A 27751-nucleotide genomic window follows, 5' to 3' on the forward strand; every position below is an offset into this window, starting at 1 on the left:
TTTGGATGTTCAGGCTTTAGCCAATCAGTTCGTGAGGTTAGATGTTTTTGAGCCCAGCCATGCTCTAGCTTGCACAATCCCTCGTTCTTCATTATTTTAGCGTATCAGAGATCATCAGTATGATGATCCTCATTTGTTTGTCCTTAGAGACATAGTGCGGCACGGAGGTGCCAAGCAGGTTACAGTTGGAGATGATGGAGTTTTGAGGATGCAGGAACGCATTTGTGTGCCTAATGTGGATGAACTTCGTGAGTTGATTCTAGAGGAGGCCCATAGTTCCCGGTAATCTATTCATCCGGGCGCCGCTAAGATGTATCAGGACTTGCGGCAGCATTATTGGTGGAGGATGATGAAGAAGGATATTGTGTCATATGTAGCTTGGTGTTTGAATTGTTAGCAGGTAAAATACGAGCATCAGATACCTGGTGGTTTGCTTCAGAAGATTGAGATTCCTGAGTGGAAGTGGGAGCGTATCACTATGGATTTCGTTGTTAGACTCCCACAGACTTAGAGGAAGTTCGACGCAGTATGGGTTACTGTGGATAGGCTAACCAAGTCAGCGCATTTCATTCATGTGGCAGTCTGCTATTCTTCAGAGAGGTTAGCTGATATTTATATCCGGGAGATTGTTCTTCTTCTTGGTGTGCCCTTGTCTATTATTTCTGACCGAGGTACGCAATTTACCTCACATTTTTTTAGGGTAGTTCAGTGTGAGTTGGGTACACGGGTCGAGTTGAGCACAGCATTTCATCCTTAGACGGACGGACAGTCCGAGCATACTATTCAAATTTTGGAGGATATGCTCCGAGCATGTGTTATTGACTTTGAAGATTTTTGGGATCAATTTTTTCCATTAGCAGAGTTTGCCTACAACAACAGGTATCAGTTAAGCATTTAGATGGCTCCCTATGAGGAATTATATGGTAGACGGTGTCGGTCGCAGGTTGGATGGTTTGAGCTGGGAGAGGCTCGGTTGTTAGATACAGATTTAGTGCAGGATGTCTTGGATAAGTCTAAGATCATTCAGGATAGACTTCGTACAGTCAGTCTAGGCAAGAGTTATGCCGACCGTAAGGTTCACGATATGGCATTCATAGTTGGAGAGTGAGTGTTGCTTCGGGTGTCGCCCATGAAGGGCGTGATGAGATTTGGGAAGAAGGGCAAGTTAAGACCTAGCATTGGGCCTTTTGACATCCTTCGGAGAGTGGGTGAGGTGGCTTACGAGCTTGCATTGCCACCGGGTTTATCAGCAGTGCATCCAGTGTTTTATGTGTCCATACTTTGAAAGTATCACGGCGATCCATCCCACGTGTTAGACTTCAGCATTGTCCAGTTGGACAAGGACTTGACCTATAAGGAGGAGCCGATAGCTATTCTAGACCGGCAGGTTCGTCAGTTGAGATCGAAGAATTTCCCTTCAGTTCGTATGCAGTGGAGAGGTTATCCTATTGAGGCAGCGACCTAGGAGTCTGCGTCCAATATACCGAGTCGATATCCCCATCTTTTCACCAACTCGGGTACTTTTCTATGTCTGTTCGAGGACGAATGGTTGTTTTAAAGGTGGAGAATGTGATGACCCAAAGGGTCATCTTGTGTTTTAGAATCCGAATCCGGGTTCCAACCTCATTTTCTTTCTCCTCGATTTGCGTGCGTAGTCCGGACACATTTCCAGAAAGCTTTTATGTGAAATTTAAGAAAAAGATTGATTTTGGCCTTTAAATTGATTAAAATTGACATCGGTCAATATTTTTGGTAAACGGACCTGGACCCGTGACTAGACGGTCCCGTAAGGTCCGTAGTAAAATATGGGACTTGGGCGTATGCCCGGAATCAAATTCCGAGGTCCCTAGCTCGAGAAAAGAATTTTTAAAGAAAATTATTTGCTGGAAAATATAAAGACTTTTGGAAATGAAATGGTGTGTGTTCTTGAGGGTATTGGGCCCGTATCTTGGTTCCGGAACCCGGTACAGGTTTAAAATAATGATTAAGTCGAATATGTGAAATTTGGTAACAGTCGGAGTTGATTTGGTATAAATTGGACCCTTAGTTGAGAAAATGGAAATTTCAATGTTCTTAAAGAATTTCATGAATTTGAGGTTAAATTCGTAGTTTTTGGTGTTATTTTGATGATTTGATCGCACGAGCAAGTCCATATAATATTTTTAGACTTGTGTGCATGTTTGGTTTGGAGCCTCGAGGGCTCGGGTGAGTTTTGGATAGGCCACGGGGTGATTTGAACTTAGGAAACTCAGTTGTGCATCTGGTATTTTTGCACAGGCCTCTGATCTCGCAATTGCGAGATCAGGCTTCGCAATTGCGAAGTGAACAGGCCTGGGAAATGCGACAATTATGTCGCAAATGCGAACCAGGCCTGGGAAGGCCACCATCGGAAATGTGAACTCTGGACTGGAATTTGTGAAGCCCTTCTGTCACAAATGCGAAGGTAGCAGAATTTCAAAGGGTTCGCAATTGATCGCAATTGCGATATCTGCAACCTGTTAATTGAGATTTCAGACGGGATTTTCATCATTTTTCAAATTCTCTCAAACCCTAAACATCCCTAGGCGATTTTTCAAAGACCCAAACTTCTCCAAATCATAGGTAAGTGATTTCTAACTCATCTTCTTCAATCTAATTCATCTTTTTACATGATTTCACTTCAAAATCTAGGGTTTTTCATGGAAAATTGGGTGGGTTTTGGTAGAAATTAGGATTGTCAAATTTTGGAGATTTGGACCTCAATTTGAGGTCGGATTTCAAAATGAATTGCATATTTAGGTTCGTGGGTGAATGGGTAGTCGGGTTTTGGTTCGAACTTCGAGTTTTGGCCAAGCGGGCTCGGGGTCGGTTTTTGACTTTTTGGGGAAAACATTGGAAAATCTATATTCATGCATTAGAATTGGTTTATTTAGCCTATATTGATGTTATTAAGTAATTTATGACTAGATACAAGCAGATTAGAGGTAGAACCAAGAGGTAAAGCGGTAATTGAGGCTTGATTTTTGACCGTGGAATCGAGGTAAGTGTTTGGCCTAACCTTAGCTTGAGGTAATAGGTGTTGTGGTCTTATTTGCTACGTATTAGTACTGAGTATGACGTATAGGTGTGGTGACGAGTATCTATATGTTGGTGTCAAGCATGCCTGTGAGTCTTATACCATTATCGTTGTGAATCTTATTATGTATTGTCCATGCTTAAATTGATGATTATCCATGTTGAACAATACTTATGATATTTCTTGGGAGTTGACCATAGTTGAGTATTGACTCAAGCTGAGACTTATTATGTGAAATTAACTGTTGAAACGAGATTGGTTATAGCTGATTCCCTTGCCGGGACGTTATTGATTATATTGTTGATTCCTTTGCCGGGATGTTATTGTTTATATTGTTGATTCCCTTGTCGGGATGCATCGCTTCTATTTATTGGGTGAGAAAGAGTGTAAAGCACGAAGGGTGATGTCGTGCACGATATTGTGAGTGAGTGTTAATGCACGAAGGGTGATGTCGTGCCATGATTATAAGAGGTAATGCACGAAGGGTGATGTCGTGCCGTTTATGTTGTTTTTTATGGTGAGTACGAGAGTAAAAGCACGAAGGGTGATGTTGTGCACGTGTTACTGTTTCATTATTCTTGTTGATACAAAAATGATGTTCATTATGCTTCTCTATTGGTTTATTGTTAGAAATTGATATTCCGCGCAGCATGTTCCCTTCCCATCTTTATCTGTTATTTCCTGTTATTATTGTTCTGTTTGTATACAATTTAACTGCACAATATATTGTTGTTATTTTTATTACGCATTTTTATGGTACTAATATATCATCTCCTATTGTTTTTTGAGCCGAGGGTCTCCTGGAAACAGCCTCCCTATCCTTCGGGGTAGGGGTAAGGTCTGCGTACATATTACCCTCCCCAGACCCCACTTGTGGGATTATACTGGGTCGTTGTTGTTGTTGTTGTTGTAGGTTTATATGGTTGTCGTGTCCTAGCCTCGTCACTACTTCGCTGAGGTTAGGCTCGACACTTCCAGTACATGGGATCGGTTGTATTGATACTGCACTATACACTTTCTATGCAGATTTTGGTGTCGGATCCTGTAAGTAGCTTGAGGTAGCTGCCTTCAGTCCAGGGAGACCAAGGTAGTTCTGATGGCGTTTGCAGAGCCTGAAGTCCCCCTTTCCCCGTTTTAGTTTTCTGTTGTCTCCTATATTTCGAGAACAGTTGTACTTCTTTCAGACTTGTATTTGTAGTAAATCTTAGTCGTTCGTGGATTGTGACACCAGATCTTTGGGGTAGCTATGTATTTGAGTTATGGCACTGTTAAATCATTTTTTGCATTTCTTAATTATCTTGCTTTAATTAATATCTGTTCTTGTTGAATTAGTAATAATGGTAGTAAAATTGTAACCTTCGGCTTGCCTAGCTTTCACGAGTAGGCTCCATCACGACTCCTAAAGGTGGAAAAATTCGGGTCGTGACAAAGACTGTCATCCTTTAAGGGAATATGATGGTCAAACACTCCTCTTGAAGGTGGTAGCTTCCTTAGTTCCTGAAATAGCCCATGATATTCTTCCAGTAATGCTTGCACTTTAGCTGGTCTTTCCTCCAAACTACTGTCCTGTTTCTCTTTAGTAGGTGACGTTGGGCACACCTTGATCATAAAAATTTGGGCATCATTAGCAGTAATGTTGTTGAAAGCCTTTGTATCTACAGTTTTGAAGGAAGGCTGGATGCCCTGTAGAGCAACTTACTTGCCTTGATACACAAACCTCATATACAGCTTCTCAAAATTGATTTGACTGTCCCCCAACTTGCTCAATCACTAAATTCCCAATACCACATCATAGCTTCCTATGGGAAGCACCAGAAAATCATCTTGAAACATGACACCTTGCATCAACCATTTGAATCCCTGGCTTCCTTTCACTGATTGGATAACCCTTCCATCAGCTACTGATACATCTTGAGGATTCATCTGATAAGCCTTGCATCCAATACTCTGAACTGCCTTTTCATTAATGAAGTTATGTGTAGAGCCACTATCAACGAGGATATTAATCGGTTTGTGCTCAGTGAACCCTTGGACCTTTAAGGTTTTGCATCCTCTGGAACCATGCAAGGCTTCTAAAGAGTCTCACAGCTTTCTATAGCCTCTTCTTCTTTCCCTTGATCTGTGGTGCCCTCTTCAAGTTCTACTTCTTCAGTGATAACCGCATTTGTTTCTTCAAATTCCAAAGAGTAGATCTGCTTTTTGGCCTTGCATATATGCCCTGGCACAAACTTTTCATCATAGAAGAAACACATTCCCTGAGCTCTTTTCTCCTCCATCTCAGCTGGAGTGAGTCTCCTTCTCCTATTATTATCAAAGCTGGTAGTAACTGGCCCTTTGCTTCCTGCCATGATTCCCTTAGAAGGTCCACTAAATCCTGGTCTTGAAGCTGCCTTAAATGTATAGTGTGCTGCAGTTTACCCTTTGATGGCCTTGCTCTGAGCAGCAAAACTTGCCTCTTGTAGTCTGGCCAGGTAATAAGCTTGAGGCAAGCTGCAGGGGTTCCATATTCTAACAACATCCCTGAGCTCAGGTTTTAAGTTATTCAGGAAGATGTTGATTGCATGCTCAGTAGCTAGGTTGATCCTGGTGATAACACTAACAAAGGCCCTCTGATAATCCTGCACTGGCCCTGTGTGCTTGACATTCATGAGCTCAGTCATAGGATCAGAATACTCAGCCCTAAAGCTGTCACAAAGTGCCCACAAGTACTCTTTCCCAGTAGGGAGAAGCAGTTGTCCTCTACTCCTCATGTAACCTAAGTGCCACTACAAGGCATCCCCTTCAAAATGCATGGATAATAACTTCATTCTCTGCTGAATTGTAACATCCTCATCAGCAAAAAAGTGCTCCACCTTATATAACCAAGTTCTCAAGTCTTCACCATTGAACTTAGGAAACTCATCCTTGTGATATTTAGCAAAAAAGATGTTAGGTAAGGCAATAGTGGGAGTGTAAGAAGGATTCTATTATTTTTATTCGCAAAATATAACATAAGTTAAATTTAAATTATTTAAAAAGTAGATGAGTAAATTTGGCCCTTTTCTCTTAAATAAAAGTTTCTCACAATTTGTCGTTTGCTTTATCAACTTGTTTCTTTTTCAAGTTTGTCCTCTCTCAATTTCTCTTTGACCTTCTGGTTAAGATCGAATACCATATTTCTAAAATAAGGGCTATTTTTTAGTTCTGATTTTCTCATTCACGCAAAAGTAAGGCCAAAAGGGACAACAAAATTGAACCTTGGAAGTGTCATTTTCATTTTAAACATTTTTCTTTAATTTTGAGTAGGAACACTGACTTTTCTTCTTTGTTATTAGAACATTCAAATTTGGAGTTCCGCACAGGACTGTTTTTCTCAATCTAGCAACCGTCCAATTGCTGAAATTTTCTGTTCCCATTTTGGCTAAGTACTTGAATAAAGCGTTTAACTTTCTTTTCAAAACTGTTCAACTGTAAATCGGAAAAAGATAAAGGTAGGTATAACTTTTCGATCATTATTAGTTTTAGGGTATACTTTCTTTACAAAACTAATGTTTAATTGTAAAGTCATGTCCTTATTTCAATTGGGTTGAATATTTATTACATTAAAAATGGGTTAATTTATTAAAAGGATAAGACTTGTGATATTTATGTTATAAGATAAAGTTGTGTGACTTTAATGAAAAAAAGACATAGCTGTGTACATTTTAAGAAATTTACCCTCGAAAGTTTATTTGACCTCAGTTATGCATAAGCATTAGATCATTGACTTCTGGTTAACTAATTACGCACGCAAAATTAGTAAGTTCGAGTTAACTCAATTTCTTCATTTTTGTTAACTTTTTCGATATATTGATAAAGAGAAATTGTAGTAAAATTGAAATTGTAGAGTTCCGTATGAGATCAAACTGTCGCATTACGGTGAGTCACATTCCAAAACATGATATTTTTAGACATTAGGACCTATATAGCATTTTTATGAATAAAAAGAATAGGGCAATTTCTAGTATCTCTTAATTACTTAATCCATTATTATTGAAGTTTACATTTATTAGAATTTTGTTCATCTCGTAAGATTGACAAATAAAAAATACAAGATATAGCGGAAATGTGCTATTTAAAAAATAAAGAACCTATCCTTTGTAGGCTGCCGTTTCATACTCAATAATCAACAGTGTCCAACTAAAACGTTTTTTAGCTATAAACTCCCTATAATAGGATAGGATGAATTTATGTTATCTTAAAAAGTTAAGAAATCATGTTATTAAGACAGTAATCTATATTAAAGGCAACATTATCACATGCAATCGAGAAAATCGACTGCATCCTAAGTTCAATTTTTTTTAAAACTTTTTTGGCTCATTAAATGATAAAAATATACAAACACTCTCTACTTTCTCCTATGCCACATATAATCCTAATTAGGCTCACCTAGAATTAGAGGCGGAGCTAGGATTTGAAAATAATGGGTTCGAGATTTTAATCTTTTCAAATTATTGGATTTTAAATTAATAATTTGTTTGTACATGTTCAATAAACTTTTAAAGACAAATATAAAATTTGAACCAAATCTACTGTGTTCGACTGAACCCGTGTCTGAAGCTCTAGCTCCCGCATGCCTAGAGTTGATGGTTTATTGGGAAACTATTAGCAGTGGTCCATGGAATGTGCATATAACATATCTATAATTGCGTATGTGTTTTCTTGTATCCTTAGGACAATAGACTCTATCGGTTATGGCGCACGTTTGATTTTTAACTTTTATATACTGATATTATAAAATATATTTCTTACTAATTATAAATGAAATTAAGAACTTAAAAATTAAAATATGTACATTGATGGCGTGTACAATCTTTACACCATATCATTTATTCTAGTTATTATGTTTGTAAAAAGATCTATACAAGTAGGATATTACTGTTGAGTTTTGGATTGTTGAGTTTTTGTTTAAGATGAAATAGTCTTAAAATGAGAGTGAATGGGAAATGGGATTTAGATTTGGATTTGGATTCGGATTTGATCAAATGATCGATCGATTGATTAATTATTTGGACCAAATTTATTTGTTAATAGTGAATATTAACGTGATATAATCCGTGTTTGTAACGGATGTTTTCCAATCTGTGTATTGTGTTGCACCAAGAAAGAAACAAGATACCTAGTGCACCTCCCACCATGGCCAAGTGCTCCTCCCACCGAGCAAGTGTTCATTCCACCATGTAAGTGTTTCCTCCATGATATCCTAATGCTTGTTCCACCATGGAGGGGCGGATTTCTCTCACATGACTGCTATAAATAGAGCAGAAGTTGTAGAGAAAGGATAACACACCGGAAAAAAACACTCGAAACACTCAGTATACAATTGATATACACTCTGTATATAATTTTCTGTATATAATTGATATACACTCTGTATACACTCAAACTACACTCTGTATACACTGTGTATACACTGGAAAAACGAATTGCAATCTGATATCCTCTTCAGTAAGAATTCAACATCGGCTATACATTGCATTCCTTCCTCTCAGAATTTCCATTCGACTTCTGAGTTCTCCTCCCTTGTTCTACATTGTTTTAAAACTACAAACAAAGCAACTGTAAGTGTGATTTGCTGCCGAACTTTGCGTTCGCTGAAATACTGGGGTTTGAAGTACCGCTACACCAGTGTGTAATTCGTTCTATCCTGGGAGGAAATAATCCATAACCTTGGGTACTAGGAGGGGATTAAATTCCTTAAGGAAACACTGTGAATTCAGTGGGTTCGAATTAATTTTTGTTTTAGTTATATCATTTATATTTACGTATGTTACTGCTGTAGGTAGCTGATAAAGAGGATAATATATATCTAAGAGTGGAAATGTTAAAACTTGATCTTCCATCATTCCATATTTATACCAGATAAGAAGTACTATACAGGAAACAACAACAACAACAACAACAACAAGCTTAAGGAATTTAATAATTTTAATTTCTGTATTTGTGTTACTTTTATTATTCTGGAAACTTAAAACCTTTGTGGTTTTGTGTACTCCCATTTGGAGAGTAAAGCCTTTGTGGCGTTTTGTTGGAGATTAAAATCTACGCGATTTTTCACTCCAGTTTTAAACGTTTGTTTGTGTCATTTTTATAGTAAAAATGGCAAATGACGGAAATCAAGCTGTTCCGATGATGACTGCCAACGCATCGACAAGTCGAACTCCGGCGTTGGCACCGGCAGAGAAACCCGGAAAATTTTCCGGGATGGATTTCAAGCGCTGGCAGCAAAAGATGTTCTTCTACTTGACTACGTTATGTCTACAGAAGTTCATCAAGGAAGATGTTCCTGATCTTCCAGATGAAACTCCAGAGAATGATAGCTTTCTCGTGATTGAGGCGTGGAAGCATTCTGACTTCTTGTGCAGGAATTATATTCTTAGCGGACTGGAGGATAATCTGTATAATGTATACAGTGGCGTGGAGACGTCAAAAGAATTGTGGAATGCGCTTGAAAAGAAATACAAAACTGAAGATGTCGGGATGAAGAAATTCGTTGCTGCAAAATTTTTGGACTACAAAATGGTAGATAGCAAGTCTGTTATTACCCAAGTCCAGGAGTTACAAGTGATTATGCATGATCTACTTGCTGAAGGTATTTTCAAATGAATGCTAATGTTGAAAGTAAAATTTTTAGTAATTTTACTAACGGAATTTTCTTTGAAGGTCTTGTCATCAATGAGGCATTCCAAGTAGCAGCAATAATTGAGAAGTTGCCTCCATTGTGGAAGGACTTTAAAAATTATTTGAAACACAAACGAAAGGAGATGTCCCTTGAAGATCTCATTGTTCGATTGAGAATCGAAGAGGACAATAAAGCTGCTGAAAGGAGAGGCCGTGGAAATTCAACAATAATGGGAGCAAATATTGTTGAAGATAACAAAAAGAGAAAGAAGGCTTCTGGTCCGAAATACAACCCAAGCAAGAAGCGGTTCAGTGGAAACTGCTACAACTGTGGGAAAACCGGACACAAATCTACGGAGTGTCGTGCTCGGAAGAAAGACAAGCAAAGGGGTCAAGCAAACATGGTAGAAAAGCATGATGATGTTGATGACTTGTGCGCCATGCTTTCTGAATGCAACCTGGTAGGAAACCCAAAGGAGTGGTGGATTGATTCTGGAGCCACTCGCCATGTTTGTGCTGTGAGGGAAGCATTTTCTACATATGCTTCGGCTGGACCCGAAGAAACGCTCTCTATGGGAAATGCTGCTACAGCAAACATTGAAGGATACGGTAAGATATTTCTCAAGATGACTTCTGGCAAGGTCATGACTTTGAACAACGTCCTTCATATTCCCGAGATTAGGAAGAACTTAGTCTCTACTGGACTTCTTGTAAAGCACGGTTTCAAGTGCGTTTTTGTATCTGAAAAGGTAGTGATTAGTAAGAATGAAATGTTTGTAGGAAAAGGTTACCTTACTGAGGGCCTTTTCAAACTGAATGTAATAGTTGTTGAAACTAATAATAAAACTTCAGCTTCTTCTTACTTACTTGAGTCAAATGATTTATGGCATGTACGTTTGGGTCATGTCAATTATAAAACCTTGCGAAAAATGATTAACCTGGAAGTATTGCCTAAGTTTGAATGCGAAAAATCAAAATGTCAAATATGTGTGGAATCTAAGTATGTTAAACATCCTTATAAGTCGGTTGAAAGGAATTCAAATCCTTTAGACTTAATTCACACAGATATTTGTGACATGAAGTCAATACCATCTCGCGGTGGAAAGAAGTATTTCATAACTTTTATTGACGATAGTACTCGATATTGCTATGTTTACTTACTTAATAGTAAAGATGAAGCAATAGACGCATTCAAGCAATACAAAAATGAAGTTGAAACGCAACTTAACAAGAAAATCAAAATGATAAGAAGTGATAGGGGTGGTGAATATGAATCTCCTTTTGAACAAATATGTTTAGAATATGGAATTATTCATCAAACAACAGCCCCTTACACTCCCCAATCCAATGGGATTGCGGAAAGAAAGAATCGTTCATTAAAGGAGATGATGAACGCATTGTTGATAAGTTCTGGTTTGCCACAGAACTTGTGGGGGGAAGCCATTCTTACGGCCAGCCGAATACTAAATCGAGTACCCCATAGTAAAACACAATCCATTCCATATGAAAAATGGAAAAGAAGGAAGCCCAACTTGAATTATTTTAAAGTGTGGGGGTGTTTGGCAAAAGTGCAAGTTCCTAAACCCAAAAGGGTAAAAATAGGACCGAAAACAGTTGATTGTATTTTCATAGGATATGTGACTAATAGTAAAGCATATTGATTTCTGGTTCATAAATCAGAAAATCCCGACATTCATAATAATACGGTTATAGAATTAGATAATGCTGAGTTCTTTGATAATATATATCCGTATAAAAAGGAATGCGAGTCGATTGGTGAAGGATCTAAACGACCTCGGGAAGAAACAAAAGAAAGTACTTTTAATCAAGGGGGATCCAAGACGTAGTAAACGTCAAAGAACCTCTACTTCGTTTGGACCAGATTTTGTGACTTTCTTATTGGAAAATGAGCCTCGAACATTTAAAGAAGCTATGTCTTCTTCGGAATCATTGTTCTGGAAAGAGGCAGTCAATAGTGAAATAGAATCCATATTGAACAACCATACATGGGAATTGGTTGATCTTCCTCCTGGAAATAAACCTTTGGGTTCTAAATGGATTTTTAAGAGAAAAATGAAAGATGATGGCACTATTGATAAATTTAAGGCAAGACTTGTTGTCAAAGGGTATAGACAACGAGAAGGTCTTGACTACTTTGATACATACTCCCCAGTTACAAGGATTACGTCCATACGGATGTTAGTAGCATTAGCTGCAGTGTATGGTCTTGAAATTCATCAAATGGATGTTAAAACGGCCTTCTTAAATGGAGAGTTGGAGGAAGAAATTTACATGGAACAACCTGAAGGGTTTGTGGTTCCAGGTAAAGAAAATAAGGTATGTAGACTTGTTAAGTCCCTTTACGGACTAAAACAAGCACCCAAACAATGGCATGCGAAATTTGACCAAACAATGTTGTCAAATGGTTTTAAGATAAATGAATGTGATAAATGTGTGTACATTAAAAATGTTCCAAATCACATAGTCATTGTTTGCCTATATGTGGATGATATGCTGATAATGAGTAATAACATTGCCAACATAAATGCTACTAAGCGTATGCTAACTAGCAAGTTTGATATGAAGGACTTGGGAATTGCGGATTTAATTCTGGGGATTAAGATCCAAAAGACTCCTCAAGGTCTGGCATTGTCACAATCTCATTATATTAAGACAGTACTTGAAAAATTCAAGCACTTGGGCTTTAAAGTTGCAAAGACTCCAATTGACGTAAATCTTGCACTAGCAAAGAATAAAGGCCAAAGCATATCACAATTGGATTATGCTCGTGTGTTGGGATGCTTAATGTACATCATGAATTGTACACGACCAGATATAGCTTGTGCTATAAGTAAACTAAGTCGATACACGAGCAATCCAGGTCAATCTCATTGGATGGCAATGAAACGAGTTTTGGGATACTTAGAACATACCCAAAACTTTGATTTGCACTACAGTAAATATCCTGCGGTGATTGAAGGATATTGTGATGCAAATTGGATCACCGGTTCAACTGATTCGAAGTCCACAAGTGGATATGTATTCACTATTGGTGGAGGAGCGGTATCTTGGAAGTCGTCCAAACAAACATGTATTGCCCGCTCTACAATGGAGGCTGAGTTCATAGCCTTAGATAAAGCCGGTGAAGAAGCTGAATGGCTCCGGAATTTCTTGGAAGATATTCCATTTTGGCCCAAACCGTTGGCACCAATATGCATACACTGTGATAGCCAAGCGGCAATTGGAAGGGCTGGGAGCGTTATGTATAACGGTAAATCTCGTCATATACGACGAAGACATAAAACCGTTAGGCAACTTCTCTCTAGAGGAATTATCACGATTGACTATGTAAAGTCAAGTGATAATGTGTCAGATCCACTTACAAAAGGCCTAACTAGAGAGGTAGTTGAGAAATCATCGAGGGGAATGGGACTATGGCCGAGAACAAGTCATTGTGGCGGTAACTCTACCTAGAAGACTGGAGATCCCAAGATCTAGGTTCAAGGAGATCAAACAAAGTCATTAATGACGGTTCAACATTGTCAACAAAATTTGTTTTAGTCCATTCTCGTGATGAGACAATGTTCAGTACCAAGGATAAAGCATTAAGGCTTTTTAATGATTTCTAAATTTGATACAGGGTATATCAAATAGTGTATCTATGAGATGACACGTTTAGGAATCACCTATGTATGTGTGAAGTGTTAGCCGCTTCAAGGAGAATTTTGCAAGGCCAATTCTCTACGCACTTATGAAACCAGGCAGTGTTCATGGCTGAAACGAACACAACAATGAGAACCAAAGACGGTTAAGGGATTGATTGTGTGACTTATGGTTGTCTAGGTATACACTAAAGTTCGACGGTTCAAAGATATCAAATCTACCGATTGACCGAGTATATCCGACATAAGTTCACTACGGAAAGTTCAAAGGGAAACCTACTTATCCAGATGCAATTAATTCTTGTTTGCAAATCACACAAGTTTTTCATGCATACTTCCATGATATAGCCATTCCCCATTCATGTGGGGGATTGTTGAGTTTTTGTTTAAGATGAAATAGTCTTAAAATTAGAGTGAATGGGACATGGGATTTGGATTTGGATTTGGATTTGGATTTGATCAAATGATTGATCGATTGATTAATTATTTGGACCAAATTTATTTGTTAATAGTGAATATTAACGTGATATAATCCGTGTTTGTAACGGATGTTTTCCAATCCGTGTATTGTGTTGCACCAAGAAAGCAACAAGATGCCTAGTGCACCTCCCACCATAGCCAAGTGCTCCTCCCACCAAGCAAGTGTTCATTCCACCATGTAAGTGCTTCCTCCATGATATCCTAATGTTTGTTTCACCATGGAGAGGGCGGATTTCTCTCACATGACTGCTATAAATAGAGCAGAAGTTGTAGATAAAGGAAAACACACCAGAAAAAAACACTCGAAACACTCAGTATACAATTGATATACGCTCTGTATACACTCAAACTACACTATGTATACACTCAAACTACACTCTGTATACACTCAAACTACACTCTGTATACACTGTGTATACACTGGAAAAACGAATTGCAATCTGATATCCTCTTCAGTAAGAATTCAACATCGGCTATACATTGCATTCCTTCCTCTCAGAATTTCCATTCGACTTCTGAGTTCTCCTCCCTTGTTCTGCATTGTTTTAAAACTACAAACAAAGCAACTGGAAGTGTGATTTGCTACCGAACTTTGCGTTCGCTGAAATACTGGGGTTTGAAGTACTGCTACACCAGTGTGTAATTCGTTCTATCATGGGGGGAAATAATCCATAACCTTGAGTACTAGGAGGGAATTAAATTCCTTAAGGAAACACTGTGAATTCAGTGAGCTCGAATTAATTTTTGTTTTAGTTATATCATTTATATTTACGTATGTTACTGCTGTAGGTAGCTGATAAAGAGGATAATATATATCTAAGAGTGGAAAAGTTAAAACTTGATCTTCTATCATTCCATATTTATATCAGATAAGAAGTACTATACAGGAAACAACAACAACAATTACTCAAAAGAAATTGAAGAATTCTCTTTACGAACATTAATTGGTAAAAATGGAAAGCAATCTTAGTAAAATTCACAAAATAATGCAAAATCTTTATACCAGGGATACACATAATTTGAACTCTTATTCTAGATACCAATCAATTCTTATGTATATAGAATTATCTTCAATTGCCTTTTTAAATTACTTGATTATCTAACTATATTTTACAATATAAAATATAAGATAGTGTAAGAGTTTTTTTTTTTATATTGTCCTATATAATCTAAATCCACTTTATGTTAATCTCTTTTGTTAATGATCGTAATTTGACGTGTATAATTTAATTTGACTGAATATTTAGCTTAATATATATATTTAGATTATACTTTTTGAAGTGATCATTGATGATAACGGCCATGATTTTGCGGGGAAAAGATTGCACCACCAAATTGAAATCATTTTTTGGACGATTTCTGCCTCATCTTATATAAGTAGCGTGTTGATATGCATGGATAACTCACTTTTCTCTCTCTATCTTTTGTTTAAATTCAATTTTTTAGTCTGAAGTATTACTTTTTGATAAGTCATACACTTGCCACCGTATACGTGACACAACAAACTATTCATAGACTTTTCCTGTATATAAAGTTGCTACTCCATCTTTTATTGGTTCTTCAATTCATTACAGTGAGAAACTTTCATTTGCTCTACTTTTCATATTAATGGCGGCTCGTGTGTTTACCTCTCGTCTCTCTCGCTCTTTGACATCCTCTTCTCATCTGCTCTCAAGAGGTATATATATATATATATTTTTTCTTTTATGAATCATTTTTTCATCTGAGATTTATTACTATATGTTTGTTTTGTTTTTCTTGGATTGGGTTTTTGTGTAAATGGATTTTGATACCTTTGTTTGATCATGATTTTGTGATGTGCATTTCGAAATATGATGAGTTTTCGTTGAAACTCTTACATTTCTTCATGATCTATAATGAATTCCATGACCATGTTATATCATAAGCCCTGGATGCATTGTATTTCAAGATCTGGATTGAAAGTTTCAATTGCCGTTTGGTTATAAATTTTGGGATTAAATGTATCCTGTGTTTGGTTGAAGGTGGGATAAGTTATTCATGTTATAATCCTGGTATATCCAGGTTTGATCATTGTGGATAAGCAAAAATCCCATCTGGGCAGAATAGCTGCTTATCAATACAGCACGGCGGCTGCTATTGAGGAACCGATCAAACCAGCTGTCAATGTGGAACATACTAAACTTTTTATCAATGGCCAATTTGTTGATGCTGCATCAGGTAAATATGTTGTCGCACTAATAGATTCTGTTCTCTTTTTTCCATATCAACTTTGGCCATTTATTGTACAATGGAGCTAATTTTCTTGAGATTTTAGGAAAAACATTCCCTACCCTTGACCCCAGGACAGGGGAGGTAATTGCACATGTTGCTGAAGGTGATGCAGAAGATATTAATCGGGCAGTAGCTGCTGCTCGTAAGGCTTTTGACGAAGGACCATGGCCTAAAATGAATGCTTATGTATCGAATTCTTATCTCTCAGTTCTCTCTTATGCTATGTTAATGGTTGTGCACGCGACATTGCGCCTAATTCTCCATCTCTCATAACTGCAGGAAAGGTCAAAGATATTGCTACGCCTTGCTGATCTGATTGAAAAACATAACGATCAAATTGCAACGCTCGAGACTTGGGATACTGGGAAGCCGTATGAACAGGCTGCTAAGATTGAAGTACCAATGGTTGTACGTCTACTCCGTTATTATGCTGGTAAGTCAGAAAGCCAACACGAAAGCAAGTATATCATCACTTATTTCGCGTCGAAAATATTAATGATCTCCTATTGGTTTTGCAGGCTGGGCAGATAAAATTCATGGTATGACTATTCCTGCAGATGGACCATATCATGTTCAGACATTGCACGAACCAATTGGGGTTGCTGGTCAGATTATCCCATGGAACTTTCCTCTTCTCATGTTTTCTTGGAAGATTGGACCTGCTTTAGCTTGTGGGAACACTGTCGTGCTAAAGACAGCTGAGCAGACACCATTATCTGCATTCTACGTAGCACATCTGTTACAGGAGGTAGCATCCAAATTTCCATTACTTCTAATACTATAGTCACTAAAGTATTTCTTCTGTTTCCATGAGTTTATGGTGTTAATACAATCAGAAACTGAAGCATATACTAATTGATGAGGAATTTCAACAACTCTTTTTCTTTTTAACACATTGTTGTTGCTACTTTCTACAAGTTATCTATTGTATGGAATATCTCTAATACTCAGTTATCACTAACAGGCTGGGCTGCCTGAAGGTGTTTTGAACATCATTTCTGGTTTTGGTCCAACAGCTGGTGCTCCTCTTTGTAGTCATATGGATGTCGATAAGGTAAACTCTTTAAGCTCTTCTTCAGTCCTATAGTCCACTCTGTGTAACAATCTGACATTTGTGGCTTTTCAGCTTTTAATTCTCCACGAAAGTAATCTGGCAATACTTTGGTTGGACCGATTGCGAGACACTGCAACTACTCCTCGTTCATATTCAAGCACTGATCTCATATATTGCATTTGCTGCCATATCTTGTCAAAACTAGTGGTGTCAAATGAGCTAATATTCCTCAATTTTATATTATTATTTTAAAAAAAAACAATGAAGAGATCTTTGTTGCATGTTGTATCTGCAACTTTTGAAAGGATGAATTTTTATTCAATAATAAAGAAGGCAAATTTCATAGATTTCATGTAGAAAATCCAGCCATCTTATAGTTTTGATCCCATTATGGAAGTCTAGAAATATTTAGTGTTATCATCACACTCATTCTCTTATCCAATCATGGAATTGTATTAAGGGATTTTAGAGTTGGCAGCTTTTGATTCTTTAGCGCGCTGTGCTATTTAATGCAATTTATCCAAAGTCAAAGTATTAGCATGGAAGTAGATACCAGTATATTGCATTGGATTGGACACTGATTCACCTTCGTTTCGTCCACAGCTTGCTTTTACTGGATCGACAGATACAGGAAAAGCTATACTTTCACTGGCTGCTAAGAGCAATCTTAAGCCGGTGACTTTGGAACTTGGAGGGAAATCCCCTTTTATTGTTTGTGAGGATGCTGATATTGATACGGCCGTTGAACAAGCTCACTTTGCTCTCTTCTTTAATCAGGTTATTTCCAATCTATACTTCTGCAAAAAGGTGTTGGTCAGGTTAATGGTAGATACTAACATCAATGGCATTTATTTTAAAGGGGCAATGTTGCTGTGCTGGATCTCGGACTTTTGTTCACGAGAAAGTTTATGATGAATTTCTTGAGAAGGCAAAGGCACGTGCCTTGAAACGAACAGTTGGTGATCCGTTTAAATCAGGCACTGAGCAGGGTCCTCAGGTATTGATGATCCCTTATCTCTATTACCGATCATGATCAAAATAGTATCATGGAAAATATGTCCTTCCTTTTAAGTCATTTGTTGTGGTAATACTAAACCTAAGAGTTTCATGTCGCAACAGATTGATTCAAAACAGTTTGATAAGATCATGAATTACATTAGATCTGGTATCGATAGTGGAGCAACTCTTGAAACTGGAGGTGAGCGACTTGGTGAACGGGGATACTATATTAAGCCCACAGTTTTCTCTAACGTTAAGGTATATACATCACTTCACTTTAATAGACACAATTTCAGCATCAACATCCACATATTGTTATAACTAACACATTGTAAAATTGTCAGGACGATATGCTGATTGCACAAGATGAAATATTTGGTCCAGTGCAGTCCATCTTAAAATTTAAGTATGTCTGAACGCCCTAATGTATATGTAAGCATGGCGCTTTGAAACAGATTTATTTATTACATGAATTTGTTATTACAGGGATGTTGATGATGTGATACGGAGAGCTAATAACAGTCGGTATGGTCTAGCTGCTGGAGTATTTACACAGAACATTGACACTGCAAACACATTGACACGAGCCTTGAGAGTTGGAACGGTATGGGTTAATTGCTTTGATACCTTCGATGCTACAATTCCTTTTGGTGGGTATAAAATGAGTGGACACGGAAGAGAAAAGGGAGAATACAGTCTCAAGAATTACTTGCAAGTAAAGGCAGTTGTGACCCCATTGAAGAATCCTGCATGGTTATAAACATGATCCTCAGCAATTTTTACAAATAAAACTATATCAAGTTGCTTTATTTTATGATGCTGATGACGATAAAGTGTTGGTTTTCTTTAAAACTTGCTACTATAAGCAAACTGCAATTAATTTTAACAGGCAGCAGGGTTTATTGAATCGTCATTTCTCTTTTATATATCCTCCTTGCATATATGTTTTATCTATCCCAATGAAGATCTAAACTATGAAGTAGAATCCATCCGTTAACGCTGTGATTCTTAGATAGACTGGTCATGAAATTCTGTGAGAACTGAACAGCTTTTTAGGTTATAGGGAAAAATATGACAAATTATAAGAAAACTGCACATACAAACACAAGACTGAACATTGTGATGATATACTGTAGACCTACTAGAGACCTTAGTACATGGAATGGTTATAGAATACAAAGAATACAAATGAGACACTGATTACAAGTGATGTTGGAACTATTTCTGACTCGTATCGTCAAGTATATATCTTTTCATGTTCATTGATCACCATCAGGATTGATCTTCTTTTTGCTGTTCTTGACAAGGGAAACAACGGACTGACCAATTTTCTCACCCATCATGGTGGAAACATGTTTTTTCTCTTTAGGAAGTAGACTTCCTTTCTTGGGAGTGAATGGGAATACGCCACTTTTGCGCGCTCCACTGCCTGCCATCTCTGCTTTTCCTTTTCCTTTGCTTTCCTTATCTGCCATTTTTCTCTTTCTCTCTTCTTGCTTTTCTTGCTTAAGATAGTAGCTTAGTTTGTTATGTGAATTGTGTGTCTCTAACCAACAAGGAAAAGAGGCTTCTTATAGGCCTAAGAAACCAATTCTCCTACTACCATTTTGATTAATTTCTTGTGTGTGTATGTGTAATGTGTATGTTTGTGTGTGTTTAAGCAAGTCAACATGAGTTCAAGCAAAGATCATATTCTGAGCTATGTGTGTTTGTGTGTGTTTAATTAAACTAGTCAACATGAGCTTGAGCAAAGATCATATTCTGAGCACAAACAAAGATCATATTGTGTGTATGTATGTTTATAGCTAGTCAACGTGAGCTCAAGCAAATATTATATTGTGGTGTTTGCCTTCAGGCGGAAAAAGAACACAAATTCCTATGCTAAATCCTGTGTGTTGTGGTGTATGCCTGTTGACATTACGAATGTCCTCTAGCTGATATATAATACTCCCTCCGTCCCAATTTATGTGACATTATTTGATTAGACATGAAGTTTAAGGAAAAAAGGAATGTTTTTTGAAATTTATAATCTAAAAAAAAAATTAAAGTTATTATTTTTAAATATTGAAATGTGACATTCTTTTTGGGATATATTTAAAAGCGAAAAGTGTTATTGTTTCTAAATATAGAAACGTGATATTCTTTTTGGGATAGACTAAAAAAGAATTATGCTACATAAATTGGGACGGAATGAGTACTAGTTTGACGGGCTATTTCACCTAAAATTAATTTTTTGTAATGAAATAAATTGTATCTATACTTATGTATCCCCTAAAAATAAAAACGCTAGAAAGTTATAAATCCAGTGCCATGAACATGTACATCTCCTCCAAGTTAACGCGGAGGCAAGTTTATAAGCCAATTGTTAGATAATGACATACCGTGTTTTACCTATCATTGGTTATGACATAAGTCCCAAGCACTGTGGGTATCTCCCATGAAATTTAAATTTTTAATACATTTAAAAACAAAAGTGACATTTAAAGATTGATTAATATATGAAATAAAAAATGTATAGTAAAATATGTCTAAAAATTGTGTAAACCAATAAAAACATTGATTTAACTATATATCTTGACATTCATAATATATGTACATAATAATATTGTAAATTGCCTAATTCTCGATTGTAGAACAAAATTATAGATTATTATAGTCAAATAATGAAGATTAAAAAGTAAAAAATTATTTGGAGACGAATTTTAATAGAATTCAAATTTTACACGTTTTAATGTTGACGACAAAATAAACTTACGGAAAAAGCTTCATGGTGTCACGCCTTGGCTAAACTGCCTGTGATTGTGTGTGTGTGTGTGCTGGGGTGTGAATCTCCGCGTTGTCTTATTATTTTGTATTGCCATTTTTCTTTTAGATATAACCACACACAGAAGAAAGTTCTTCCTTCATCTCAGCATACATGACATTATTTTACTTTAGAACTTCCTAAAAAGTTAATCATTGTTCTATTAATGGTATTTATTTCTAAATAATTTTAACAATTCAAATGTAATATGGTATTTGTTACTATCTAATTGATTTTTCAACATCATTTTAACGTTTTCTTCCAGTGTACTGATATATAAATGAAAAGGAACATTTACGTTCTTGTCCTGCTAAACACCGTTACTCCACCATATAAAATCAGAGTAAAGAAGAGTAATTTTTTGCACAAGATGAAAGAGTCGTGATGTTACTTTTGTATGGAGAATTTATAGGTATTTTGAGGAGGACAAGCATAACTACGAGATCAAGTTACACTGGATTTCAACGTCAAGAGATAATTCATTTTGAACAATATAACTTAATTACAGCTTCACAATTATTATTTTTGCATAAATATTGGGTACAAATAATTTGTTTTCGTACAATAATATTTGTGGGCGACTTACTAACTACTTTCACAATAGATTTAATTGAATAAACCACTTCAAGTGTCACTAAATGTTCTTCTTGCTAGTATTCTTTTTTAACAAAAAATCAGGAACTAAAAAAAAAAAAAAAAATCCAACCTCATGTACTGCTATCAAATTTCCCTTGCTTCTTCCCAAAAGTCCTAGCAATTTCTGAATTGTGTTCACACAAACTTGAAGAGGAAGCACAAAGGAGATGCTTAAAGAGTCACTATGGCAATATCCTCAATTTCTTTGTAACTAGAGTGAAAGATCGCATACTTGTACTAAAGCTTCTCGTAGACCAAATAATCATCTTTCTTAGAATCTTTTCCTTTTACCATATTTCATTCTCTCCCATTTTCTTAATAAATTTTTTGGTGATTAAACGGGTAGGGCGTCCGCAAAGGAACAATCCAACAACTAAAATACCACAATTTGAACTAAGTTTCACGAATTTAAATCTTAGAATTTTTTTACCATGAATTTAAGTCTTAAAATCGAGATTGAAAAACTCAAATTTTATTCGTTTGGTTTGATTTATAGATAAAATCCGATACAATTGGTTTGAAACTTTAAATTGATAATTAAAAAATCCGAACAAACTTGATCGATGTATACCTCTAATTCAATTAATATGCTCTAAGGTAGGGGTGTTCATGGTTCGGTTTGGATCGGTTTTTCCCTAAAAAGAAACCAAACCAATTTAGTCGGTTTTTCAAATATTAGAACCAAACCAAACCAATTAAGTCGATTTTTTCTCGATTCGGTTTATGTCGGTTCTTCGGTTTTTTCAGTTATTTGTCGGTTTTTTCTTAAATATAAGACATACACTACCAAACATATATTTCGACGACCACATTTTCAACGTAACACTATCAAATCAATTGTCCTTTGAGAAATCTATTATTTACCAAGATATATTGATGATAATTGAATCAAATAGTGATGAATAATTTAAGGACTTAATTAAAAATATATTATTTTTAACATGAAATAGATTTTTACACTTAACAAAAGAAAACTATCAATCAAACTAGAAAGTAAAGGTAAAGAACTGTACTAAAAGTGCAAACGATTAACATTTACTACAAAATTTTTGAAACTTTGTATAAAAATATACATATATATACGTGTAATAATAAATCTAAAATAGCAACTCCTATATTCGGTTTGGTTCGGTTTTTTTAATTAAAACCAAAACCAAACCAAATTTGATCGGTTTTTAAATTTCAAAACCAAAACCAAATCAAACCAAACCAAAATGTATCAGTTTTTTTGGTCGGTTTAGTTTGGTTTTCGATTTGATTCGGATTTTCGGATTTTTATGAACACCCCTACTCTCAGGAAAATGTACTTGTGATCCATTTATCTAAACCAAGCATTCTTTCGAACATTAATTGTCCTTGGTGTGATATGATTAAAAAGTCTAAATACTCAGTGCGAGTCTACTCACAATATTTCTTTTTACTTAGGTGCACTTTGTTTAGAGCTTAAACTCACAAGAGTCAGGGCCGGCTCAATGGTAAAGCCACTCAAGCAACTGCTTGAGGCCCCATATCTAGGGGGGCCAATTTTTTTTGATATTATAATAAATTTTCTGATATTAATAAATAGTTGTATCTGCATTTGATGAATTTTTAAAGAAATATTTAGTATATAAAAAAAGTATATCCTTCAGAAATAAGGAAACTATGGGACCGTGCTATAACTCTCAAAACAACCGGCCGGGTCGTTACATATTATCTTTTTTAATTTATTAGAATTTTAATATATCAACAAGAAAATATGAATCCGCATATTAAAAATATCAAAAAAAGAGAATAAATTTGAAACTTTAATACAATCCCCAAAAATAGGAAGAATTTATGGTAGATAATCAGATCAGTAATACAATTGAGCTAGAAGAGAATTGAATCCAACAAGAAGAAGAAGAAGTTGGTGAGAGTTTAACATAGGTCTTTTAAAAAATCAGGAAATCCTAAAAGAATTGAATAATAATCCTAGAAAGTAGAGTATATATAATCCTAGTTAAGAAATCGATTATAAATAAATTATTAAAAATTTTACATCTCAAAAAGCTTGAAAAATAAACTTCAATTTTTTTTATTAAATGAATTTTTAAATATAGAAAAACTTAGGGCCCCTCGTTGAAGTTTGGTTTTAGGCCCCGGATACTGTTGAGCCGCCCCTGACAGGAGCCCTACGGGAGAACCTCTCATCTTATCTCTCTCACTTCTTGAATTGCTAGTACAGTAAATGAAAGGGGGGGGGGGGTTACAAATATGCTCTATTTTGGGGTTATTATTGAAGTTATATTCGTATTATATAAAAATTTATAAGTTTACTCGTTTTAGGATCAATTTAGATTTAGCGGGTGTGAAGTGGGAAATATTCGCGTCTGAAATTGCAAACTTAAGATGCACTTAAGATTGTTTAGTTTTATGTGCGGCTAATTTTTACATGAACAGACTTTTTAGTCCGAAGTGCAAAAATTGCACTTAAGACTTAATTGGTCTGAAGTGCAGCTAATTTTGCATGCATTTAAGACATTTTTAGTCTGAAGTGCAAATTGTCTAGGAACAAAAAAAAATTCTTCGAATTTTAACAATGTAACACATGATTCAACACTCAACTTTACTCCTAATGAACTCAAATAACTTTTAAACATCATACTGAACGAACCTCAATCTTCAATTTGTCATAACAACAACAAATCTAACAAACTCATTTTGCAACTAAGAGGGAAAAAAAAGAGAAATCCTAAGCAATAGCAAAGAAAGGAGTGCCGCAACAGCTCACTACTGTAAAACACCTTAAAACCTGCTCACAAATATCATGTAAATCCACTTGTCACTTTCTTTTTATAGCAACTAACAATCACAAGAAGGAGGAGGATGAGGAGGAGGAGAAGAAAAATGTCTGAAGTTATATGTATTAAGGTACTAGTTAATTTATTTTTAAAAAAATTGTGTACAAGTTAAATAGGGGCGACCAAATATGGTGTCCCGTGTCCGAATAAAAGTCTCCTGCACTTGTTCTTCTGACATAGGCCCATTTGTTCGAGAAAAAGAGGGGAGAAATTAAAAAATAGTCAGATTTACAACTGGTCGTTCAAAAATAGCTCAATTTCAAAAGTAATCGAATTTTAGCCACTTTTCATGTAAAGATAAATCTGAGCGAAAATACTATTCAAAACCCGAAAAATAATTGTACAGTATATTATACTGGAGTTCCAACATAAGTATGCTTGAACTCCAGCTTATTATACTGGAGTTCCAGCATAATTACACTAAAACTCCAGCATAATATACTGGAGTTCCAGAAAGTATAATTGTACATTATAATATATTAAATTTTGGAGTATTGGTGCTCCAGTCTCCAGTATATTATACTAGAGTCAGCAAAGTATACCGGTCCAACATAATATGCTGGAGGTCATACACAGGTGCACCGAACTCCAGTATATTATGTCGGACCGGTCTCTGTTGCAGCAAAATAGTGACTATTTTTCATTGACTTCGTAAACACTGGCTATTTTTGAATGACCAATCTGAAAACTGACTATACCGTGCTATTTTTACGAAAAAGAGACTTGAGACAAGAAAGCCCAATTTAAGGACCAGTGGCCCATTTCCTCCACGAGCCCGATACAAACCCTAATCTATTTCATACACATATATAAGATTTTTATCCCTCCATCTACAAAAACCTCAGGTATTTTCATTTTAGGTTAGGTCATTTTCCAGCGGAAGAGTGCGAGCAAACCAAACAAAAGCAGAACAATGAACGCGGCACCAGCGGCGGTGGAATCAGTCCAATGTTTCGGTCGAAAGAAGACGGCGGTAGCAGTAACACACTGCAAGCGCGGCCGCGGCCTGATTAAGATCAACGGTGTACCAATCGAGCTCGTTCAACCCGAAATCCTCCGGTACAAAGCCTTCGAACCAATCCTCCTCTTAGGTCGCCACCGGTTCGCCGGAGTCGACATGCGAATCCGCGTCAAAGGAGGAGGTCACACTTCTCAGATCTACGCTATTCGTCAGTCGATAGCGAAGGCGCTGGTTGCTTTTTACCAGAAGTATGTGGATGAGCAGCAGAAGAAGGAGATTAAGGATATTTTGGTTAGGTATGACAGGACTTTGCTTGTTGCTGATCCGAGAAGGTGTGAGCCTAAGAAGTTTGGTGGTCGTGGTGCTCGTGCTAGGTTCCAGAAATCTTACCGTTAAAATTCCTATTTCCATTTATGGCATCTGCTTTTATTCCTGTTGGTACTGTTTGAATTTGAGTATGGTTTTGGTTTAGGAATTGTTATGGATTTACTGCTATCTGAGAAAGTTTTGGATTTTGATAAACGTTAATGTAGCTGTTTCACATGGTAATGGTTTTATGCTATGAAATATGAATGCAATGAATTGTGCTTTTAAATGCGAATGTAGAATTTCTGTTATGCAATGTGGCCTACTTGTAGGCTGTAGCTAAATTGATATTTTTGTTAATGAGGAAACTGGAGTAAAGGTCATTCCCCTGAGAAAAGATATAGGGAACATTGTCCCGCAATATTGAAAATGTCGTTATTCAATTAGTCTGTAATGGTTGTCAGTTCCCCAGACTCTTTCTTTATTCCTGTAAATTATTATTATTTATGGATTAGTTTGAGATTAGGAGACCCTTAATTTGCCTTGAAAGAATGATTATATAGTATTGGGATTAGACCTGAGTAGAGCAGAACAATATAGATGAACCATACAACCTACCCTAACTGAGTTTGGTATATGCCTGTTGATGTGCTACCGTTTTATGAGTTTTCAGGTGAATAAAGGGTTCCCTTCATGCTATGACCTGTTTATACTATCCTAGTTACGTGTATTGCTTTATGGATATAGAAATGAAGCTCTGACAAGAAGCAGACATGCGCTACTAACTTGTGTTGATATTAGGTTCCCTCTAAGTTATCAAAAAATAAAAATGTCTGTTATGCTTAATTCTAGGAACCCCGTAGCTTCTTCTGACGGAGTTTAATACTATACATACTAATGTCTTGGACACAAGAATCCAACGTCCCTGAAACGCGTTAGGATATGGGATTGTTTCTCACTTTTGATTTGAAGAAAAATAGGATGTAACTAGCCCATTACGTAACATGTTGCTCCACTGTCTCATTAGCATGTGTTTACAACCTTCAAGTGTAGGTGCCTGATCTACACCACCATATTGGGTTCTTGAAAGTATTAAGTTCTTTGCTATGATTTCCTTTACCGAAAGCCTTTTCCATTTGTTTGCCTATTGGCTCTTCCTCATTTCATACCATTCTTGGGCAGATTGTTCTGTTTTATCATAATTAGTTCTTATTTGTATTTGTTCTTCCAGCATATTCCTTGGTGGAGTTATATATGTTAGATCTCATTTTTCCTGCAGTAATGTGTTGAAACAAGTAAATAAATGAGTGTGCAGTCCATCTTTTTGGTGATAATGCTAAGAAGCTGGAAACTGAGATTTGTGCAATTGCATACTTCTTTCCCCATGGCTTACTGATGATTTTAACCCTGTAGGGAGTTTTGCTCAGTAATGCTTTGTCTTATTACTTTCACACAATCTTTCTTTTTGGCTATTACTTTGGCACACAATTTATCTAATACACAGTGATTCCTCTGCCAAATTCAGTCTCTTTGATGATCCTAGATTAAGTCTAGAGCTATGAACTAACCATCTCAACTCATGTAAGTCCATTGGTGGCATTCAGAATCCCCATAATTCCATATTATGACTTCAGCTGTATTTTGCTTATTTTGCCATAAAGTTCAACTGGCTTTTGGGTTTAGATACACAATAGTGGAAATGGTCCATAGTTTTTGTTACCTTGAAAAATGTAGTCCAGTCGGGCGGATTATTTGGAAACTGGACAATGACTTTAACTTTATTGTGAGATGCAAATACGCCTATAGATGCTGGATGCAACACTTGGTAGCCCATTATTTCTCTCCTTGATTGTTGATTTCTTCCTTGAGTTAAGAGGGGAGCTCTTCGAGATAGTTTTATTGGATCAACTAATAACAAATCCCTCTTTCGATCTCTTTGTGTGTGTCCACGATGAATAAGCTCCAACCAGGTTGTCTGTTACAACTATAGTGAAAAAAATAAATGAATTGCAGTATGGGCTGTTGATATGAGAATTAGAATCTAGGAATTACGTATGTAATCCTTTTCGCTGCGTGAGAAG

At 36.4% G+C, this 27751-nt stretch overlaps 2 protein-coding genes across 2 annotated transcripts; both read left to right on the plus strand.

Moving 5' to 3' along the window:
• The first annotated feature begins 15347 nt into the window (after positions 1 to 15347).
• LOC104212298 (benzaldehyde dehydrogenase, mitochondrial-like) lies at positions 15348 to 19049 on the plus strand. The gene is made up of 11 exons (XM_009761521.2): positions 15348 to 15514; positions 15880 to 16035; positions 16133 to 16275; positions 16369 to 16522; positions 16608 to 16837; positions 17054 to 17143; positions 17747 to 17920; positions 18003 to 18140; positions 18263 to 18400; positions 18487 to 18548; positions 18629 to 19049. Exons 1-11 carry the CDS (start codon positions 15445 to 15447, stop codon positions 18900 to 18902), a joined length of 1629 nt encoding a protein of 542 aa, XP_009759823.1. The 5' UTR covers positions 15348 to 15444; the 3' UTR covers positions 18903 to 19049.
• Positions 19050 to 25316: 6267 nt separating this feature from the next.
• LOC104212299 (small ribosomal subunit protein uS9) lies at positions 25317 to 25760 on the plus strand. The gene has a single exon (XM_009761523.2). The coding sequence runs from the start codon at positions 25317 to 25319 to the stop codon at positions 25758 to 25760; it is 444 nt and encodes a 147-aa protein (XP_009759825.1).
• Positions 25761 to 27751: the final 1991 nt, after the last annotated feature.

The sequence above is a fragment of the Nicotiana sylvestris genome, chromosome 10 (assembly GCF_000393655.2).
Source record: "Nicotiana sylvestris chromosome 10, ASM39365v2, whole genome shotgun sequence".
NCBI classification, from domain to species: domain Eukaryota; kingdom Viridiplantae; phylum Streptophyta; class Magnoliopsida; order Solanales; family Solanaceae; genus Nicotiana; species Nicotiana sylvestris.

What these genes read in the sequence shown, in the direction of transcription:
- LOC104212298 (XM_009761521.2), top strand. Translation starts at nt 15,445, where the DNA reads ATGGCGGCTCGTGTGTTTACCTCTCGTCTCTCTCGCTCTTTGACATCC. An exon ending in ATTTGTTGATGCTGCATCAG is followed by an intron (nt 16,036 to 16,132) that starts GTAAATATGTTG and finishes TTGAGATTTTAG; the next exon opens with GAAAAACATTCCCTACCCTT. An exon ending in GTCATATGGATGTCGATAAG is followed by an intron (nt 17,144 to 17,746) that starts GTAAACTCTTTA and finishes TTTCGTCCACAG; the next exon opens with CTTGCTTTTACTGGATCGAC.
- LOC104212299 (XM_009761523.2), top strand. Translation starts at nt 25,317, where the DNA reads ATGAACGCGGCACCAGCGGCGGTGGAATCAGTCCAATGTTTCGGTCGA.